Genomic DNA, 23,463 nt, shown 5'->3' on the forward strand with positions numbered 1-23,463 from the left:
ATCTTCAACTGTTACTTTCTTTACTTTAACATTCAATTGACATGCTTTATGATAAATCAAACCCCTGAATTGTATCTCAACAAGCAATTCTTAAAGAATTCTGCTTTAACATTTTCTGTAATTTTTATTCCTTTCTTGCACTCTCTCTGTTTCTCTTTCTCTATCTCTCCTTTTGCAGAGCATAACATGAGAAATAACCTTCAAATAGATTACTAGTTAGGATAGATAAGTTAGGAAATAGCTAACAGTTCATTTTAACAACAAAAAAATTAAGGAAAAGTTTCAAAGAATAGTAGATGAAGAACTAGTAGCATTATCCCTAGGATTTATAATAGAATTAGTGACATTAAAAAAAATTAGGCCTTTGAGACAAGCATAGAAATATTCTGAGACTTGGCAGCTTTCACTGCTTTCTGTTCATCACTCCTATAAAAACCCTAAAGAGACATGAAGCTGATCTTTTTCCATGTCCTTTCAGCTTATCTGAATATTCATAAGAGCATGCATAGTATTAATTAACCAAGGCCCCCTAACTGGGTTAATGCCCTTTTTCCCTGAATGGAGAGACAAAGTTTAAAATATTTATACACACTGAGTCAAACTTGGTAAAAAGCTCTTTTACACTCAGAAATTAGGTGACATTTCAAAAAGTGCAGTGTCACTTCTGTAAAAGCAGTAAAGAATTGTCTCACTGGTAATGGAGTAATCTTATGTACATGTTGTGCTGTATTACTAATTTTATCCTTAAGACAAAGTACAGTCACAGTCTATCCCTGACACAGTGCACTGTCCCTACCCATCCATCCATCAGCCTGGATGATTGAATAGGTGCCATCGAGTCATTGTTGGTGACTTCACTGTAGTTTTGGAGCAGTGTCTGTCTCTATCTTCCAGTGGGGAGAGGCAGGGTGAGTGAGGCAGTCCCTGTCCTTCAGCTGGGAGGAGTTGAATGTGTGCATCAGCGTGTATATCTTGCAGTTGGGAGGGGCAGTATATGTGTGTATATGTGTATGCTCACTCGCTGAGTCCACAATCAGGATCCAAAGTACACAAGCCAAGGTTGTAATCCAGAAAAGCAGTTCACGATGCAAAAAAAAACAAACAAAAAAAAACAAAAAAGCCATGGAACAGGCAAAGAGAGTAATCCAAAGCACAGGCAGAGGTTCAACAAACCAGAAGTAACAAACAATAACAAATGGCACAGAACCGTAACACAGGTTGACGAGACTTTGCAAAGACAGACCACAAACATGGGGGTTTTAAATACAGAAACTAATGCGGACTAACACAGTACATGTGATTACAATAACTGGTAGGTAATAGAACTAACTAGGGAGTGGAACCAGAAGAAACCAAAACAAGGAAGTAAACAAACATAGAAGCTTTGTCGTGTGAACCACGACGCCAAGGCAGATGCCAAACATGACATCTGCACTGGTTTCTAATAGTCACACATATACTGTTTATTATTATCACTTTTAAAGGGTCCCCATTATTGCAAAACGTTATCATTAAGTATCTATAACGTTCTCTTGTATGTAATTTGTCACCAGCCCTGCACCATGTCTGTCACTAATTAACAGGAATCATATTAACCCTCCCTCACTGTTTATTAGCTTTAAAAAGTAAACACATGTTGCAATTTAATCCTGAAGTATTGCTGATTGCTCTCTTCTTTCAAGCAATGCACCATGACAGCTTCCTGATTACAATCAGACCTTAAGATTTTATATAGTGTACATTTCTTTTCTTCCTTTGGAAAAACACTCAGCAACACTTGACATATGAGCAACAGCCATTTTTCTATATCTAGTTTATTCTACTTTGAGTCAATATGTTCCTGGGGATGACTTGATAATTAGTTGAAGAGAATAGCTGGTCTCATTCTTTATTGCAGTCTAATGGTAACAAGCTTTATTGAGCATCCTCCAAAGAATGTCTAACAATCACACAAAGAACCAATATTTTTGTATATTATAAAATTCATTTTACAATATCGACACTTGTGCAATATTCATGCAACACTTTATATGAAATAACTAGAATACTTATTCCATCTGTGCAATAGCTATTCTGTAAAATACTTATTCTGTAAATATATGTTCAATATATAATGATTAAACTTTTAGCCTTCTGAGCACACAGGATGTATATGTAGACATCCACCACATTGTGAAGTGCATACTTTATATATGCCATAAGAGTTTTGCCAAATAGTGAACATTAATTTTTGTTGTATATAGAGTACAATCAAAATAAACATTTTTTAAAAATCAAAATTCAATTATATAGTGCTTTTTACAAAAGATATCACAAAGCAGCTCTACAAACGTTCAAGTCCAAGCCCCCAGTGAGCAAGCCAAGGGTGACAATGGCCCTAGAGCATAAGGAAGAAACTTTGAGAAAAACCAGGACTCAAACAGGGGGGGGGCTTCCTCCTTTGGCCAACAATGGTACAATGACAAGAAGAAAAAATCTAATGTGCAAATTCCTTACACGTCAAAGTCTCAAACAGTAAATAAGAAAATTTGTTAATATGAATTTTTGTGTAACATTTGTGTACCCACTATTATGTACCTACATGTTGTTTGTAAGTTGTTTTTAAAAGGATGAAAGAACTCACTAAAATGTTTCAGGGGATTTGCGTCACAGGCAGAACTAACATAACTGGCTAAAAGGCCAGTAAACTAATTAACCTAAAAACTTTGGTAAGGCAATGTATCTCACTTAGGCTAGAACATTAGGTATAAGAACACCCCATTTATTAATCTGTTTCACATTTTATGAATGCTGAATTATACTGGAAAACTGAACTGTACAGGGGTTCAAAAAATGGTTGTGTGTTGCCAACTTTATTAAATTTGTTCTGTTAACATTCCCCAAATCTATTACTATAGGACGGAATAATCCACTATCATGCTACAATACACACTAATTTGATTCAGATGTTCTGATTATATGTAATCTAATCTTTACTCTTTAAAACGGCATCACAAATAACATATTCTGCAGCAACTCTACTGGGTTGCTAGTATTCGATGCCAACATCCAGGAAGTATTGAGAGGCTCTATGATCTGCCATTGCTGTTCAAAAAAAAAAGTGGTGCATTAGAGCTGACACTACTCTCTCACTCACTCTACATGGCTCTGCTAATTTTCACTTGTTTAAAGAAAATCAGCTATTCAATACGACTTGGCTCCCATATTTTACTTAACAGAGCCAACTCATTCGAACCAACTCACAAATGACACATCACTTCCCTTTGCCACTGGTGCAAACATTACAGACAGTCTGTTTTAAGACTTTTGAGGTAGAGATCATTTCTGAGGAAACAAATATCTACACCATTTGGCCAACACTTGATTTCAGATGTGGAACACCTGATAAGACTTTAAAGATTCACTGCGGTGGAGTAGTTCCAAACAGAACCGGCTTGTGGCGGAATTCCTTTAGTCCTTTCACACCTTTTTGCCTTTGAAGTTGTCCACACCACCATCACAGATGGATGGTGTGCTGAACTGGTAACTTGTCAAACAAAAATTAAGCCTAACTTCATCCTCATGGTCATCTTTGATGCCATATTGCTATCTGTAATGACCATAATATATACACACTGATTAGCTTTATGAGTGGCTGAATGACAACATAAAAACCCACACTACAAAAACATCACATCTAACTATACTCCACCAGACAAAATTAAAATACAGTCTAAATACAATAAACAGACAATAACTCCAATCCCAAACAAACCGTCCTACAACCCATAATTATGTACATACATACATACCAGAACATGTACTCTAACTCAGGGATCACAGTTATAGACAGAAAACTGGAGCACAACACAAGTGAAACCCAGTGTATGCTTACATGCCGATCCAGATGTACATAATACACAAACATGCTAACTATAGATATCAAGAGATAAGGTATGCACAGCCAAGACTGCAAACAAATGATGTGCTAAGGCAAAAACCACACAAAGCTAGGGAAATCCTAGAGTAAGCATTGTCTCCCAGCAGTGTACTTATATAGGCCACAGCAATCATTTAAGGCAGGGCAGAGCCATTAATGAAGAAGACCACAAGACTCAAATCCAGGAGCGCACTGTAGCAGCCCAGGAGCATAACACCAGTTCAATCCCACAGGGGGCTGTGGTTTCTGGCTGAGCGTGTGCAGTTGGCTTCTGCTTTTCAATGGCATTTCACTGGATGTAAAAACTGTGTGTGCTAATTGTAAGTAATTTTATATAGCACCTTGAAAGGTTCTATATAAATGTAATTTCATTCATTGTCTTGTTTATGTTAATCCCCACCTCCCTCAGGTGCTGTGTGATGTCCATTACTAGTCATACCATCTGGGGGTTTTGTCATTACTTTTTTTCCTTTAGCCTGTTTAGTTTGCATGACCATTTGTGTCATTGATGTTACATTGTCTTTTTCTGTTGGAGTTAGTGTACTTTTATGTTCATTTTTATTACTGTTGTTAAATGCTTGAGTTGGAGAACTCATGTTTGCTTCCTTTTTTTCTGCACATTCTTCACCCATGACAGGGTGGTTTCTTCTAATTTGTTTGTTGGTTGTTTTTTTTTTGTTTGTTTATGACTTTCTGTCATGGTACAGCCCCCTTCCTCCCAGACGTCTTCCTGTGTGTGTGTGCCCTCCCCTTGTATCACACCTGTTCCTCATTTTCTGTCATTACTGTGTGTGTATTTAAGGTCTTGTTTAATTGTTGGTGATTAACCTTACGTTATCCTGTGAGCTATGGTGTCTTTTGATGTGTGTAAATAAACGTCACTTTGTTTTACATGGCTCATTTCAAGTAATGGCTGCTTCTCCCTCATTTATTATAAAATTAATGTCCAGGTTGGTTTATATTCATGAGCCGATAAATCTCCAATTAATTATAAAGTTGGTGTTTGTGGGTGATATTTCTAACTGGCAATTTAATATCCCTGACCATGTTAGAACTTTGACCAAAGTGAGACAGAATTAATATCTATTAACATTAGTAAATAAAATCCTAATGTCTGTAGCCTATTGTCAGTGAATTAAGGGCTGTAATGAAATTAGATGAAAAATGTTTCACAAATGCAAGGTAGTTTCACAAATGTTTCACAAATGCACATGACTAAAACCTGAGAAATAGCTGTTGTCATGGCCATTTAAACTTGTTATACTGAGATTTAAATAGTAGCTTAAACAATGTATTAGAGGACACACTGACCATTACACAGTAAAAAACATCAAATTTCACTGTCAAATACCATAGACAAATACATTACAATATCCATCTAGAAATCTTTAAGCAGTCTTACCTTTACAAGGTTCCGTCTGTAAATATTCAGTGAAATTCCAAGTGTTTACTCCTAGAGCAGGAAATATCACTTTAAGCCAACACGGTCACATACTCAGTCTCCATTTCTATACTGCAGCTTCACATAGTACTACATAGTACATGTACTGTACCTATACTGTATGATTCTCCACTGAACAATAATATGGCCACACTTTTTTTCTCATTAGAAGGAAACAAACCAGTTGGAGCACACTTCAGTCACAATACAATTACAAGCATATATGGACTTGACATGTCATGCTTAGCATATCTCCCTGAAAGAGTGATGTATGTATATTGGTGTGTGTGTGTGTTTGTTTGTTTGTTTGTTTGTTTGTTTGTTTGTTTGTTTGTTTTCTTTCATGGACTTCTATGGAATGTGTTTGTACATTGTAGTTCATATACGTATGGCCTTTGGTAACCTTAGTATAAGTATAGCATATGTATGATCAGGCATAGTGTTAGAAATTCAGCAATGAAGAGTCAGGACAGTGATTGTGTTAATCCACATATTCTCTGCTTATTTGTGCATGTGAAGAAACTTCATATTGCTTTCTTCTCATCCAGAAAAAGGGTAGTAATCTAACCTCCAGCAGCCTCCTCTCTAACCCCACAGGAGTGCAATGACTAACAAAGGATGGGTGTAACGCCCGAGCGCCACAGGGTGCAGAGCAAGACACACAGACTGCCTCAATTTGGTGAAACATTTAATGACATAAAACATTAATGACAGTGGTGGCACTCACACATAACATTAACAGTGAACACGAATACACTTACCGCTAATGACGATGACTAGAACACAACAGAGAGTATACACACTATAACCCTAGCACTAACGATATACTGACATTCTACACAAACACTAACAGTGACAATAGCAATGACTAACAATGAGGTGCACACTGACACGGGTTTAACTAGACAAACACTTAACATCAAAAACCCTGTGCAGGTGTGTGCCCTCATGGAGGGCAAATGTGAACTCCCCTGCACACGGCAGACCGTACCACATGACTCGTGGGGGGGGAGGGTTCTGTGACAATGGGGAGTTAACTATATACCTGATGTCTATGGTGGAAGGGTAAATCTAATCCTGAGAAAAATAGTCACAATAGCAGAGATGTACATCTAATGACTAAACTAGTCAGAATTATTTATTCTATAGTGGGAAAAAAATGGAAATAGTGACTTTAGGTAGCATCAAATGTAGAATAGATGAATAGAAACCCGACCTTACTTTGTGCTGGCAAATTTTTAGCTCAGTAACTGTCGGCAGTCCGCCCATGCAATGGGTGCGTAATTCCTAGGATCTTTCGGCACCACCGATGCAGCCGTATGTTGAACTGTTGTAGATGTTCCAACAGGACGCCATGACACAGCCCTGCTGCAGTACTGCTCACAATCCGTAGAGATCCGTGAAGCCTCTGAAACCATCCAAGAGATGCATACAGGTAGAATCTTTTTGCCTGGCTAACAGGGTATTCAGAGTGCGCAGTTCACAATTGAATAAAATAATAATAATAATAATAATAATAATAATAAATATTTAACTCTATAACCAACAAAAAGAAAACAAAATGGTGGTGCAAATTAACAATTTCAGACAGACTACAGACAAAATAAAATAAAATAACAAAATAAAGCACAATCCTATTAATTATGTCTTCTATAGCAAGAGGTTCTGGAATTCTGGACATTTCTAAAAGTTGTTTTGGAAGAATCCCTGTTCTCTGTTGGGTATTAACTGTTAATCTGGGCCATTATGAGAAAGGAGTGGGCTTTGATTGCCATATAAATTAATATAGAGAAAGAAGTTCTCCTGACAATTCAACAACGACATGAGTTAGATTTTTCCCAAGATTGAGCACAGTTCTGAAATGTTATGTATCCCAATCTACTATGATGAGGTAATAGACAGTTAACTGATCTATGTTTAAAGCCTTGCACATGATGGGGTGCAATGTGGATCCATAGTTCAAAAAGCAGTCAAATGTGCAACTTTTTTATGGACAAATTTGATACTGATGTACATAAGGTTAGAATCCATTCAGGAATATTTAGTTTTAATATACATTGCAGATCTGAACACTCTAGAATGTGAATCTATTCTTAAATTCCATGTTTTATGTTTTATGGTTTTTGAGTCCCCCAGACTGAGGTCAGACGAACATGGACGAACATTTAATTACACAAAACAAAAAAGCATGGACGAATATTTAATTACACAAAACAAAAGACAAGAGTGGCACTTACGTATTACAAATGATAAATATGAACACAACATGGTCAACATTAAACAAACACGATAAACACGGATACATTTAACAACTACGAAAAGAACATTTAACATTAACATGCTACATTAACATCTACGAGTACAATGACCAATACCCTGCACACAAGGACAAGGGTTTATATACATAAAGACAAGGTGCAGGTGTTTGCAGGTGTAGCCACAAACAAAAGATCCTCCCACTTCACTTCAAAAGATCCTCCCAAACCATGTGACTTGCGGGAGGTGAGCATTCCGTGACATTAACAGAATTCTCTGCTAGTGGAGAATATCCTTAACCTGAAACAGCATAGTTCTAATAGTTAAATAACCTTAAAACCCACAAAACAAAAGTTAAAACTCATGTAAAGTTTTCTTTTAAGTTTATTGATGTTGTAATCAGTCGAGTCTTTACACAAGAACATTTTTGATACTTGATGCATTTTCAACTCAAATGCATCCTAATGTAATGATGTAATTTTAACACAGCTGATATTAAAGAAAACCTGTTTTCACTGTTTATGTGTATGTTGTACAGCAGAGTAACTGATGATTCTATACAGAATCTAAACGCAGGCTGATCTGGGCTAAAGAACAATATCGATTATCTGAGGATCTGAGAAACATCAGAGAATGATCACAACTAATGAACAGTGTGGCATTGTGCATTAATTTTTTAACTCTTCATTACTAAACGCAATACACCACAAACATTAATTTGGATCACATAATCTCACAGTTGAGCCCGAGTCAACCCAGAGCCCAGCATAGAGGGGCTGTGTGAATGTGGTATGGACTCTATGTAGGAGGGTCATCCGGTTAGAGACTCTGTAGAAGGACAGAGTTCCTGCACTATGATCCACATAAACTCCTATTCTGTAGTGTGGCAGTTCTGGGATCTCAGTCTCAATGTTATTATGCCAGAAAGAGAGAGTAGCAAAACACTCCAGACTCCAGGACCAAGTGTTGCAACCAAACCCACAATCATAACCCTCTCCTTTCCTGCTGATTCCTTTATATGAGACTGATATAAACACATAAGACCCATTACTTAGCTCAACCTCCCAGTAACAGCGTCCACACACACTGTCTTTACACAACACCTGAAACCAGTGATCAAATCTCTCTGGATGATCAGAGTATGGCTGCACTCCCCTTCTGTTTGTGACAACTCTGTTCATCTCAGACAGATGGAGTGAATGATGAGCTGTGTTGGGATCCAGAGTCAGTTGAAAGAAATCTGAAACAAAGAGCATTTGAGATTTTAAAAAATCTATTATTGTCAATAAAAATATACTCACCAGTGCTTGAATTACATGATACATTCTGACAATGAAAATGTAAAGGTTACACAGTATATTACCAAGGTAATAATGGCACTTTCATAAAATGGAAGAGGATTGTGTATGAGAAAGAGTGGTTGGGGTGTGTGTGTGTGTGTGTGTGTGTGTGTGTGTGTGTGTGGTTTTATGTGTATATGTCACTGGGAGAAAGAGAGTGGTGTGTGTGTGTGTGTGTGTGGCTTTATATGTATATGTCACTGGGAGAAAGAGAGTGGTGTGTGTGTGTGTGTGTGTGTGTGTGTGTGTGTGTGTTCATGAATGTGTGTGTAGTTGTATGTGTATATGTCACTGGGAGAAAGAAAGTGGGGTGTGTGTGTGTGTGTTTATCTTTTTATTAGATACATCCACAGAGGTCAGCCTAGTATGAGGTAGCTACCCGTAGAAGTCATCCTAGTACGAGTGCAATATTACAGAGATGAAAGAAAAAAGATTTAGTGAGAGATAAAGGACTCAAGGGATTGTAAAATCTAGAAGTTGTTTCAAGTTTCCAACAACTAGGGTGGGTTTCACAGTCATATCTACAATTTTAATAGCAAAACTGCACAGTTTAGAGACACGGGTCTTGGGGCCTACTAGCATGATCGCAGTTTTATCAGTGTTTAATTTAAGAAAATTCTTCACATTTGCAGTGTTGGCTTGTCATAGAAGTCTACCATATGAGAACATATGTCAGCTTGTAGACATTGTTATGTTTTATAGAAATTTTCATTTTCATTTGCTCAGTAATACCAGGAATATCAGTAATACCACTTTTGTGTGCACTAAGGAGCTGTATTTATTATATTAAAATAGCCTGGAATGTACTAAATAGCATTATAGTAGCACAATACTGAAGCACACTACAGTATCACAATACAGTAGTACACTACAGTAACACACTATAGTAGCACACTACAGTATCACAATACAGTAGCACACTACTGTAGCACACTACAGTATCAGAATACAGTAGCACACTACAGTATTATTATTATTATTATTATTATTATTATTATTATTAATCATACTACTTATAATAATAATGAAAAACATGAAACCCCGCTGACAGTATGTTTGAGAGGGAGGCCGAAGTTAGCTAGCCAGTAACACTAACAAGACTTACTGCAAAATGTAACATCAGCTTGCTAGTAACTCCAAAATATTTTTGACACATTGATTCTAACTAATATTAACATTACAAAATGTATAGTGAAGGTCATCAAAACTATCTAAAGTTACTTATAATGCACTTTTTCTGTCTCTTTGGTGATCCAAAAAAATAAAGCAAATTAAGATGCCTTTTCATTTTCAGTTTTTTTTTCTTTTTCTGATTTGTACTTTCAGTGCTGGTTTTGACACCAAAGGGAGGGCATGTTTTGAACCAGTAACCAATGGAATATGATCTTAGAAAAAGTGCTAACCAGTGCAAAATGTTCTTATCAAACATGTTCATAATGTTTGTGTTAGTGGAAAACAATGTAATGTCTTAATTTGGGGTCAGTGGCAAAAGTGGGGGGTCTCCCCCTGTATTGTGTGCCAGTGGATGGCGAGGTAGGAGTAGGTCCAGCTGACATGATGAAGAGTGAGACTTGGTAAGAAGTTCACAAGTCTCACTCTTCATCATGTGTTGGTGAAATTAGTGAATGTAATATTAGGGATTACAAAAGAGAAGACTGGTTGAGCAGCAGAGGAACTACTGAAGAAGTTTAGTAGTACTAAACTTGAATTTGTCCGTGGTCTTAAAGAGCTAGCCCTATTGCCTTTAATAATAGAATGTATGTGAGAGAGCGAGTGGGAGAGAGAGAGTAAGAGGGAGACAAAGTGAGTGGGGTGTGTGTGTGTGTGTGTGTGTGTGTGCGTGTGTTAATTACATTTCAGGAAATCCTCTCTGGTCTTTGGCTCTGAAGGTAAAATCTGAATTGCTGCAGCTGTAGAGAAACAAAATGAAAATCAATCTTCATATTCCATCATTGATAGAATTAGGATTAGTTCTGGTCGATCAGCATCAATTAATCAAAGTCAAAAAGTCAGCGACAATTAAGAGCCCAAATAGCCTACGTCCATGGCTTATCACAAGGCTAAAACACCTGCAAGCATCTCTGGAAGACGTAAGAGGTATTGCAGATCTCTACAGATTCTTAGCAGTTCTGCAACAGGGCCAGTTTGTTGTATCATATTTGAACATCTACAGACAGTTCAGTGTAGAGTTGGGATGTCATTGGTGCCAGAAGGACTTTGGAAGTGCTCACAGTTGATTACACTGTGTCCGGGCTGTCATATGACTAAGTTAAGGCCCCTTTATTATTATTAGTCACATGTAAAAAAATAAATAAATAAATAAATAAAATAAAATAAAATAAATAAATAAATTATATATATATATATATATATATGTTAATATTTATATTTATGTTCTTAACTCAAGGATGCTTTACAGACAATCAGTCAAATCACTGACATACCAATGAGAAGTGGCAGTAACTTTGCCACAGTATACTCTCTATCAGAAACTACAGCCCCCTGCAGAACTGCACTAGGTGCAGGGGAAGGGGAGGAGGTTAAGACCAGAACAGAGCTCCAACCATCACTGGACATACATACACACACACACACACCACACACACAGACACACAGACATATATATATATATATATATATATATATATATATATATATATATATATACTTACATAGGTCGCGTTCATACAGGCCAATTTAGAGCCGCTATTTAAATTTAATTGCTTACCCTTACAAAATAATGAATAATTAATAAATGTAAGATTCATTAATACACACACAAAATTACAGTTATATACGGACATTTCTTCAGTATTTATTTATAATCAAAGCTTTTCAATGCTAGTTTCTACTAGTATTAGCCTGTTTCACGTGGACAGACATTGTACTGTATGCTAACAAGACTACAAATGATATTTAGTGGCTGCCATCATTACAGGTCAGGGTTTTATTTTTCTTTCAAATCTGATTAACATGAAACATTATCAGTATAAGATGAGTTTATATTTGCAGGCACTTGCTACCAGGCCAGGCTGCTAAGAGTTATCCAGCTGGTTGCTGATAAAATCCCATGCAGTCATAGCAAAACTGCACAGTTTAGAGACACGGGTCTTGGGGCCTACTAGCATGATCGCAGTTTTATCAGTGTTTAATTTAAGAAAATTCTTCACATTTGCAGTGTTGGCTTGTCATAGAAGTCTACCATATGAGAACATATGTCAGCTTGTAGACATTGTTATGTTTTATAGAAATTTTCATTTTCATTTGCTCAGTAATACCAGGAATATCAGTAGTACCACTTTTGTGTGCACTAAGGAGCTGTATTTATTATATTAAAATAGCCTGGAATGTACTAAATAGCATTATAGTAGCACAATACTGAAGCACACTACAGTATCACAATACAGTAGCACACTATAGTATCATTATACAGTAGCACACTACAGTAACACTATAGTAGCACACTACAGTATCACAATACAGTATCACACTACTGTAGCACACTACAGTATCAGAATACAGTAGCACACTACAGTATTATTATTATTATTATTGTTGTTATTATTATTATTATTATTATTATTATTATTAATACTACTAATAATAATAATGAAAAACATGAAACCCGGGACAGTATGTTTGAGAGGGAGGCCAAAGTTAGCTAGCCAGTAACACTAACAAGACTTACTGCAAAATGTAACATCAGCTTGCTAGTAACTCCAAAATATTTTTGACACATTGATTCTAACTAATATTAACATTACAAAATGTATAGTGAAGGTCATCAAAACTATCTAAAGTTACTTATAATGCACTTTTTCTGTCTCTTTGGTGATCCAAAAAAAATAAAGCAAATTAAGATGCCTTTTCATTTTCAGGTTTTTTTTTTTTTTTTTTTTTTTTTCTGATTTGTAATTTCAGTGCTGGTTTTGACAACAGAGGGAGGGCATGTTTTGAACCAGTAACCAATGTAATATGATCTTAGAAAAAGTGCTAACCAGTGCAAAATGTTTTTATCAAACATGTTCATAATGTTTGTGTTAGTGGAAAACAATGTAATGTCTTAATTTGGGGTCAGTGGCAAAAGTGGGGGGTATTGTGATTGTGTGTGTACTTCCAACAATTGATGTCATTTTGTACAGTAGATTTTTGTATTATTCTTTTGCTTTGTTGAATTATTGCTAATGGTACAAGGTTATTTTAAAAATGATTGATCATATGATGTACTCTCCAGCTGTGTCTATTGACTGTTTAATTGTATTAATAGTGCAACTCAAGTCACCACTGAACGATTAGTCATTTTCTCAAAAATTGTGAAGGGCTGTGAAACTCAGGTTTACTTCTAGGTTTCTCACCCTAACAGTATGGGTTTAACTCGCAGCAGAACAGATCATGCACTGCTGCAAATGCTGTATGCTGAAGAGACTACAAGTTATGATCTATTTTGTGGTTGCAGACTATGCTGAGTATAACCATGTATCATCCACTACTGAACGTCCATCCTGACTCAAGACAGACGACAGTGTTACATGTATAACTGAGCCAAATCTGCTATTTTATACAACCTCTGACTTATAATGTTTAAATGATATTGATTAATCAATAAACTTCACATTTCTCACTTTCAGTGTAATATTTGTTGTCTTTTCTACACTTTATCCAACTATTTCTCTTCCATTCTCACTCCAAACACTCAGTTCCTGTCCACATATCCCACAGATCTCCTTCACGCTATCATCATAGACGTCGCAATCTGAGCAACCTCGCAACGTCCGGCACCATCACAGATCGTACTGGCAGGAGGGCTCTGGAATTGCCAATCTGCTGTCCAGAACGCTGACTTCATCTCAGCACTAGCATCCCTCCGCTCGCTACACTTCCTGGCTCTAACAGAAACATGGATCACCCCTGAGAATGCGGCAACTCCCACTGCCCTGTCCTCTGCCTTTTCATTTACCCATTCTCCAAGGCATCTCAGCAGGGTTGGTGGCACAGGTTTACTAATGTCTCAAGAGTGGCGTTTCACTCCACTTTCCTTCTCTACTCTTTCCATGTCCTCTTTTGAATTGTATGTCATTACAGTGTCTTTCCCCACCAAACTTCATATCATTGTCATCTACCGCCCTCCGAGTTCCCTAGATCACTTCATTGATGAGCTCAACATCCTCATGAGTCAATTCCCCATAGAAGGAAATCCACTCATTCTCCTTGGAGACTTCAATCAGACAAGCTGCAAGCTCCAAACTCACTCAGAGGTTCACTCCTTCCGCTGTTGACAGCATTCGACCTCACCCTCAAGCACTCTCCTCCGACTCACAAAGTCGACAATATTCTATACCTGATCTTCACCCATACCACCACAACATCGGACATCGCAGTCACCCCCCTCCACCTCTTGGACCATCACTTTCTAGCCTTCTCTCTCTCCCTTCCTTCTCATTCCATCCTGTCCTCTCCAACATGTTCCTCCTCCTTCCATGGCAATCTGCACTCTATAACTCCCTTTTCATTTACTTCTACTATTTTGTCCACCCTTCCTCACCCTGACTCTCTAGCTTCTCTCTCTTTGGATACAGTTACAAATTCTTTCATTTCTACACTCCTCATCAATGGATCTTCTGTACCCCTCTCCTCTAGACCTGCTAAGTCCTCCCCACCTCCCCCCTGGCTAACAGAAACACTTCGCTGCCACAGGAGAGAACTAAAGACTCCAGAGAGGAGGTGGAGGAAATTTCATCTAGATTCAGACCTCAGATCATACAAGTCTCTCCTTTCCAAGTTCTCACTGGAAGTAACATCTGCAAAAATCTGGCATCTGAGAAATTTGAATCCTCAGCATCCGATCCACGCAAGCTCTTCACTATTTTTTCTTCTCTCCTTAATCCTCCCTCTCCCCCTCCTTCCTCATCTCTTACTCCGGAGATAATCCGGATGATTATCACCTTCTTTGAGGAGAAGGTTGCAGCAATCCACCATTCCTTTTCCTCTGTTCCCACTCTTCTAATGAGTGTGCATTCCCCAATATCCAACTCTCTGACCTCTTTTACTCCTCTCTCCTCTTTAACTCCTGACTTCCAGCAATCCAACTACAAATCCACTGGATCCAATTCCTTCCACTCTGTTCTGGACAATCGCAAGTGATCTGCTTCCTTTCATCTCTGTCATCGTCAACAACTCCTCATCTTCTGGATACGTGCCAAATGCATTGAAAACCACCAATCCTCAAGAAGGCCACACTTGATGGCTCCAACATTATGAACTACAGACTGGTATCACTTCTCTCTTTCCTCTCAAAAGCCCTCAAACAAGCAGTGTATAATCAATTGTCTCTTTTTCTCACCCAGAACCAGCTGCATGATCCCAATCAGTCTAGCTACAAACTGACACATTCTACAGAAACAGCCCTCATAGCAGTGAAAGAAAAACTTCATGCTGCTAAAGCTGCCAAACTGTGATCTGTTTTGATTCTTCTAGGCCTTTCAGCAGCCTTTGACACAATGAACCACAACATTCTTCTCTGTATTCTCTCCAGGGTGGTGTGATTGGATCTGTTGGAGAATATTCATTCCCTTCTATTTAGTTTAGTTAATCTTATAGCCATCTTTACCCCATCACTGAGTAAGTAGAGAGTTCCATCTTTATTTTTCACAGCAGGACAACTCCACTTACCCTGTGGAGGAATTTTGTTGAATTCTTCTGTACATAATTTCTCTAGTCGCTCTTTCAGATCAGAGAGAGATTTTGTCACTCCATCAAATGTTAAATGTTGATTAACAGAAATCATGGGTGACTCCTCAGATCCAGAAGAGACACAGAGAGACTGGAATCTCTATAAACAGAAGAAAACATTATGGGCAAGGATAAAGGTGTTCAAGAGTAATAAATGATCTCACACCAAATTACACCAAACACACATTTGTTATTAGACATATTTATTTATTTATTATATTTATTTTGGTCTTAATGGGGGGGGGGGGGCTTTTGGGGAGAGGCATTATGGAAACTTGGTGAGGAGCAAGTTCCTCCATAATTCAGACAGAGTTTGCTACCTGGAGGAAATGGATGTGATCCTCTGTGTGGGAGAGCTGCTCCAGGTCAGTATCTCTCCTCTTAAGATCAGCAATCTCCTGCTCCAGTTTATCCAGGAATCCTTTAGCTCGACTCAGTTCAGCCTTTTCCTGATCTCTGATCAGCTCCCTCACCTCACAGCACCTTTTCTTAATGGAGTAGATCAGCTCAGTAAAGGTCTGCCTACTGTCCTTCACTGCTGCCCGGGCAGAGCACTGTTATGAGACACACAAACCAGATGGAGGTCCATTTAAAAATGAACTATCATCCACTCCCTCACTGTGACCCTGGATGACATAGTTCATATTGAGGTTGTTTAGGATCCCAGAGTGTGTCAACACTGGTCTGCTCACTGGCTGACTGGAGGAGAGGCCTGACTGAGCTCTGAAATAGCTGCTTCAGCAGCTCTCTGCTCAAAACTCACCTTAAGAGTGTCCTCAGCCTGCTTCAGCTCCTGGACCTTCTTCTCCTTCTCCTGAATTCTCTGCTCGAATTGCCTCTGCTCCTCCTTTAGCTCACTCTGTGGATGAATGCATCAAACCCACCTATTTATGCATTATGAATGTTATAACCTTTTTTGATATTATACTTTTCCACAAATTCTTGGAGATATTTTCTAAAATTGCCTAATTTTTTCAAAACTAAATACAAAATAGACTTCAAAACACCACAAAATATTTGCAGATTAAGCATCTGCATTTTCCATCATCTCTTCTCAAAATGGAGTTTTTGCATTAAAATTGTACAAACCATTTATGATTTGATCTGTATAAGAACCAACTATACACTCTATATAAACAACTATATACTACAAGCTCTACAAGTATGATACGTCCGAGTCGAGAGAGAAGTATCATGCTTTTGTGCCTCCGGTCAGCCTTCATTGTTTGTTGTCTTTTGTTGTGTCTCCTTGTCCTCATTCCTGGCCAATTTGTTGTCCTCAGTCTTCTGTTCAGTGCTCTGTTCCTGCTCCCACTTCTGTGTCTGCATCTGTTCCTGTTGCTTCTGCTGTTCTGTCAGCTCCTGTTCTTGCTTCATTTCCACAGTCTGTTTCCTTGTCTGCTCCTTTTGTGTCTCTGGTTTCTGTGTCTTCTGTCCCTTCTTCTCCTCTGTCTTTGATTCTTTTATCTGCCCATGTCCTTCCTGCTCTTGTATTTGCCCCGGGTCTGTTTCTGTTTCTGCTCCTGGAAGAGGCTAATTACATTATTAAATATAGACTATAAATTGCTTGCCCTAGTTTTTGCTAAAGGGTTAAAATATGTACCTGGCAAATTGAAGAAACAAAATATTAATTCATTAAGGGTAGACATAGTAGCTGCAACATACGGTTAGTGTTAGGTCTCATTGATTCCTCAGAAGTTATTGAGTCAGATGTAGTTTTTATTTTTAGATTTTTTTTTATTCTTTTGATTCCTTCAGTCATTCATTAATTATTTTGTTTCCCTATTGAAGTCTTTTTAGTTGTTTGGATTTCATGAGAAATGCTATAAGTCAATGGACATGTTCCTTGCTTTCCTGAATTTTAGTCATGTGCCAATACAAAAATGTATTATCACAATAATTACATTTTATCACAGTTCACAAATATAACCAAATAAATGAATAACAAAAAAGGATGCATAAGGAGAAAATCTCATTTTATTGCTTCTTTTTATACTAAATGTAACATAACAGTAATTGATAAATACTTGCTGGACATTATTTTTAACATTTCATTGTTCGACCAGACTACAGTGAAGCTTTTTATTTTATTGCTGGACATCTCTGTTGTGCTTCCCTTTTTATGGCCAGGCATGAAATCGAGCATATTGAGTATGAAAGACACAAATCCATTTGTAGGTTTGCATACTTACAATATTGTTTATCAATATAATTTTGCAGAAATTATAATGATTCATGCTAGTATTTACAGTACAGTTAGCTGTGTTTTTAAATAGCCTACAGAACAATGACCAGTAATGTTAGCTACAGGACATATGCAGCTTAACAGACAGTGGGCTATTAGCATAGCCTTTAATGATAAAAACCATGTCTTACTAGTAATTAAACTCTGAATATTCAACAACTAAGCTCATGTTTTGGAGAGGAAGATTAGAGAATCCATGACTTCAGCACAGTTCCTCCTCTAAACATCTGTTAGCAGCTCTGCTAGTGTCTTGTCATACCATTGTTACTTACAGAAATATTTGCCAGACAGCTAGCCTTCCATCCACATGCACCACTGGTCATAAAGGTTCACTCATTCTTCATTCACTATTCACCAGTGTTTACTCTATAACTGGTTAACTCACTGGAAATTAGAATGAGATTCTAGGCTATATAATGCTCTTTTGCTGAAATGCAGGGTGATTTTAACACATCTAGCTAGCTATAGACTATATAGAGAGAGTGTGTGCAGGAGAGAGAAAATCTATGCATGTCATAGAACACAAGCAGGAGCCTGAGCCAATACCCAATGTCAGTTTTGCTTTGCTTTGCAAATGGGATTGCAATTTTACCTTACGTGTGCTGAATTGCTCTGAGTGATTAGCATGGTCTTGCACTATTATATTGCTTGTATTGGCTAACTTTGCTGCTTCAAACACATTATGTATATTGGCCAGCTATCTGTAATCAATCACCTGTGCTTAATTTAAATTACTCAGGAGCTACACAATGTTTTCCAGTAGGCATCCTAGACATCACCAAAGTACCCAAAAACCTCTCCAAATGCACACAAAGTCAACCGTCACTATACATTAAGTGTGAATTTTTTTTTACTAAAATATCACAACTATGTTCAACAGCTTATTAAAAGACAATATTAGATTCATTATAGCTTCATTGTTAAAGGTTAAACAATATTAGCTTCATTGCTATTAGGCTGTGGAAACTACCATAATACTGTGAATGCTATAATACTATAAAGAAAGTATGCTTTCTCATTTATCCTTGTTTTTCCAGCATTTTCCAGTGATACAAACATCGTGGCCCATGCTAGAAGCCACTGAACCATCTCTCAGCTTCCAGCTCATAACTGCAGCAAAAGAACTCCACATAAACTCCATCTAAAATAAGGTTCTTCCTTTCCATAATGTTCAAAAATATTGGTGATCAAATTGTTCACCCTAAACAATATCCATGACTGTATCAGTTTCAAAAAACAGTGTTACATGCTTGTCATGTAAACTCTCCACCATTGTCCTCCATGGCTCAATATTAGGCCCTCTTGTCTTCTCTTTGTATACTCGTTCTCTTGGTGATGTAATATCTTCTCATGGCTTCTCCTGCCACTGTTATGCTGACAACACCCAATTAATTCTTTCTTTCCCACCCTCCAACACGCAAGTTTCCAGACGTATCTCAACATGCTTGACTGACATTGCAGCATGGATCTCAGCCCACCACATGAAGTTCAACCCCAGTAAAACCGAGCTTCTTTACATCCTAGGAACTCCTAGCCCTTACCATGACCTCACAATTTCCTTCGAGAACTCCTTGGTATCATCATCTGAAGCTGCTTGTGGCCTGGGCATAACTTTGTACAACCATTTGGTGTTCTCAACTCATGTTTCAAATCTGACCTGGTCTTTCAAAACTTGATGCTTGCCTACAAAGCCAAAAATGAACGTCCATTCATGATGTTATTGGTCAAAGCCTGACCCATACCTCAAGTACTTCAAACCTCAAGTATGGCTCAGCTTGGTATCATGCTTCAAGTCTAATGGAAGACAAGCATTGAGACTATTCTCTGTCCTGTCTCCCAGATGGTGGAATGAACTTCCCCTGGCTGCACAGACAACAGAGCCCCTTGCAGTCTTCAAATGCAGAGTGAAGACCCATCTATTTGTGGTATATATAAATGATCACTGATCTTGCACCTATGTTGAGTAACTGAAACTCTAGTACTTATTGTAGGGTAGTGTTTATTGCACTTATTGTTGTATGTTATAGAGCTTATGTGTTTTGCACTTCTAGGCATCAGCATAGATCCCTGTATTTCAACAGCACTCTAGTCCAGTGGCATTTTGAACTCTAACCTACTGTACTGGCTAGGATACATTCTATGAGTAAATGACAAAGCACATTTTTAAATTGATCTGAATAATGGAAAAGGTACACATTATGTTGAGGTTGTCAACATGACTCAATGTGGCATTTTATCCATTTGAATGTGGTATTTTATTATTTGAACTGTATGTAGCAAGGCCCTATGTATAACAAATAGTTCAAAAGAAGCATTATTTTTGCTCTTGACTTGTTTGCATTTAAAGAACTTTAGGTGCCAAAGCAAAAGTTGTAAATAAAACTTTTTTTTTTTTCCTGATCAGACATACAGTTGACATACAGTATGAACTAAATGAAAAATATATTTTTTTGTTCTCACCTGTTTCTTACTTATTTCTTCTCCAGCAGGAACTGTATCATGTCCTTTGTGTTCATGTAGCATACACAAATAACAGATGCAGTTTTGATCAGTACGACAGTAGATCTTGATCACTTTGCCATGCTGAGAGCAGATCTTCTCTTGTAGGTGTGAAGAGGCTTTGATCAACTTGTGCTTTTTCAGGCCAGGAACTTCATAGTGAGGTTTGAGATGAGTTTCACAGAAGGAGGCCTGACACATCAGACAGGACTTGATGGCTTTGAGTTTTCTTCCAGTGCAGAAATCACACTCCACATCTTCAGGTCCGGCAGCTTGGAGTTCTGTCTTCTTCAGTTTTTCCATCACTTCAGCCAGCATGTTGTTTCTATGTAGAACAGGTCTTGGAGTAAAAGTCTCTCTGCACTGAGGGCAGCTGTAAATTCTCCTCTGATCATTCTCATCCCAGCAGTCATTAATACACACCATACAGAAACTGTGTCCACAGGGAATAGTCACTGGATCCTTCAGCAGATCCAGACAGACTAGACAGCTGAACTGGTCCTGATCTAGTGAAATACTGGCTTCTGTCATTGTCCTGCACAGAGAACAATTTCAGTTAAATAATATAATTTCAGTCAAATTCAGACATGTTTGATGTTCAAATATCATTGTTGGTCTTTTCAATTTTCCTTCTTTTTTTAAGAAGGTAATGCAGTTTTCTAATAAAGGCAACTTATTCCCCTACATAGTATCATAAAGCTATATGCAGATGTGTCTGAAGGGAGTCAGTGTGTTTAAAACAGCTATGAGACTGCTCTAAAACCCATTCTATACAGTGAGGGATTTACACTGTGTCTGAATATCACTCTACTGTAATACCCACATATGAATCATTAGTTCCACTAACCTATCCTCAGCAGACAAGTTTGGACGTTTTTCTTCCACAGTGACATCACAGTCAGCAATGTCTTCTGCTGCTCTCTTGATTCCCTTTTCAGCCATGATTCAGTCTGGATAGCTGATATTCAGAATGAAGCCCTCAGACAGAACCAGCTGGACCAACCTACAAAAAGTACAGAAAAAGTCAAATATATTTCTGTTATAATTCTTGATCAACTCCTGCAGCAGTTAAATGTATGAACAGGTAAAGTCAGAAACAATATTTAAAGGCTTAATGTGTTAAACTAACTGCCATTTCTACTATTGAACATAAGTTAATATGGATGCACTGTGCTACAGCTTTATAAGGTACAGGCTATAAAACCTACTAATAAAAAATAAAATAGAAGTATTCTGTAGAGTTCTCTGTAAAGTTTTAATACTGTATCCTTCCCCATCTTGTTTGTCTACTGAGTCTGTTTAAATGTTAGTAACATTTCCTGGTTACCAGCATTCAGTGTTCAGTATAACAGATTTAAACAACAACGTCTGATAATCATCAGATCATTTCAGTTCAGTTTTATTTCTATAATGGTATTTACAAGAGACAATAACACAAAGACACTTTACAGACATCCAGGCACATATTTCAGCTAAAGACTAATGTAATGTTTTTACCGCAGGAGTAATGTGCAAATTAAATGAAAAAATACACTTTGTGTCTGTCTTTCATGCTTGGCATGTGCAGCAAAGCAACAGTACAAAATGAACTATTATTGCTATTTAATGCAATCTAGACCCATAATGAAAACAGAAAATATCATAAGGCACAGAACAGACACTGCATGCACACTGAAACAGGATATCATCCTCATGTTATGTTTGAGACCTGTTCATTACCAAGTAATGTAATCATTCTGCCTGTTTGTCATTATAAATTATTATGAAATTATACATTTCATAATAATTATATCCATGGGAACCAAACAAATGATAGTGGTAGGAACCCCAAGAACGATTTAAGTTATAGTGGAGTAGTCCAGCACATTATCAGAGTGGAGCAGATAGAGTAAACTGTACACCAGAGCATTTAAGCTTTCTGAGGTATAAAAAAAATCATGGTTTATGAAGAAATGAAGGCACGGCATCAATTTTGCTAGGAACACATTACCAGTGTTAGATAAGGTACAGTTTATAGTTATGACAAACAGGCAGAACTACTCTAGGAAGTTAAAGTAAGAAAAATGCAAACATTGATCATAATTTAGCTTTGTGAAATGCAAAATTACCTAAGTCAAGGCTGAGAGCGAGCACGTGTATTCTTAGCGCTTAGAGAAGTTTTGTTTCACTTTCGTTTAATCTGCCAGTGTTTTTCAGTGACCAACAGAGGGAGACACAGTGCCAATCTGCATTTAAGCCTTGACAAATGATTTTCTTTAAACTCAAAAATCATACTATAATTCTTCGTTTTAATATGTCTTTTGCTGTATTATTTCTGTATTATTCTGTATAAGCTTTATCTAGATGTATGGCCTGTTCTGTGTACAACAGTGTAACTGATTATTCTAGACAAGGTCAATATTTCATTTCACTTGGGGGGGGGGGGAGTTGGGGGGTAGAAACCCTTATTACTATTATATATAGTGGATAAAGTAGTGTTGTATTAAATGCATACAGAGGAAACCCTTATTAGTACATTAGTACCTTATGAGTACATTAGCAAGGTTTTAAGTGTATACAGCTTGCAAACTGGAAGTTAGCTAAAATATCATAATTTAGTATTTCAAATGCTAATATATTTTAATTCCATCAAGCTAAGTGCTAGTGTTGTGATCTTTTTGCTGGTGTGTGTGCATATGTGGCCTCATTAACCTCAGCATTTGCTGATTTTCTTTACCAGGAATCTTCCATATTCTTTGGGTTTTCTTATTGTGGGTCTTGTTCAGTATATATTGCCTTTAGGTCATATTGCTGGGAAACACTTCATTTTACTATTGTTACTGATACACAGTTGTATCTGACATTGAAGTGTGTCGATGGCTTGGTATTAAAAGCTGGATGGCTACTAACCTTCTTCAACTTAATGAGACTAAGTAACAGATTCTAATTGGTTTCCCTCATCTGACCATTGAATACCTGGGATAATTGGGTCACCTGACACCTTATTTCAACCCTCAGGTAAAACGCAAAGGAGTGACTTTGATTCAGATCTTGT

The 23,463-nt window shown here is 37.5% G+C and overlaps 1 protein-coding gene across 2 annotated transcripts; it reads right to left on the reverse strand.

Moving 5' to 3' along the window:
* Nucleotides 1-7,526: 7,526 nt before the first annotated feature.
* LOC113587473 (tripartite motif-containing protein 16-like) lies at nt 7,527-22,574 on the reverse strand. 2 transcript variants are annotated; one of them, XM_035525268.2, is made up of 8 exons: nt 22,538-22,574; nt 21,277-21,432; nt 20,391-20,964; nt 16,449-16,544; nt 16,006-16,239; nt 15,626-15,785; nt 10,810-10,866; nt 7,528-8,856 (listed from the first exon to the last, which is right to left on the reverse strand). In XM_035525268.2, exons 2-8 carry the CDS (start codon nt 21,369-21,371, stop codon nt 8,330-8,332), a joined length of 1,743 nt encoding a protein of 580 aa, XP_035381161.1. In that variant the 5' UTR covers nt 21,372-21,432; nt 22,538-22,574; the 3' UTR covers nt 7,528-8,329. The 2 variants fall into 2 exon arrangements, with proteins under 2 accessions (XP_081572864.1, XP_035381161.1); XM_081716738.1 differs by lacking the exon at nt 16,006-16,239 and having other exon boundaries at nt 7,527-8,856.
* Between the last annotated feature and the right edge of the window lie 889 nt (nt 22,575-23,463).

This window comes from Electrophorus electricus, chromosome 6 (assembly GCF_041902795.1).
Source record: "Electrophorus electricus isolate QZ-2024a chromosome 6, ASM4190279v1, whole genome shotgun sequence".
Taxonomy (NCBI): Eukaryota; Metazoa; Chordata; class Actinopteri; order Gymnotiformes; family Gymnotidae; genus Electrophorus; species Electrophorus electricus.

What these genes read in the sequence shown, in the direction of transcription:
- LOC113587473 (XM_035525268.2), bottom strand. Translation starts at nt 21,371, where the DNA reads ATGGCTGAAAAGGGAATCAAGAGAGCAGCAGAAGACATTGCTGACTGT. An exon ending in AGGCTGAGGACACTCTTAAG is followed by an intron (nt 16,240 to 16,448) that starts GTGAGTTTTGAG and finishes GTCTCATAACAG; the next exon opens with TGCTCTGCCCGGGCAGCAGT. An exon ending in CAACAAAATTCCTCCACAGG is followed by an intron (nt 10,867 to 15,625) that starts GTAAGTGGAGTT and finishes GTTTCTCTACAG; the next exon opens with CTGCAGCAATTCAGATTTTA.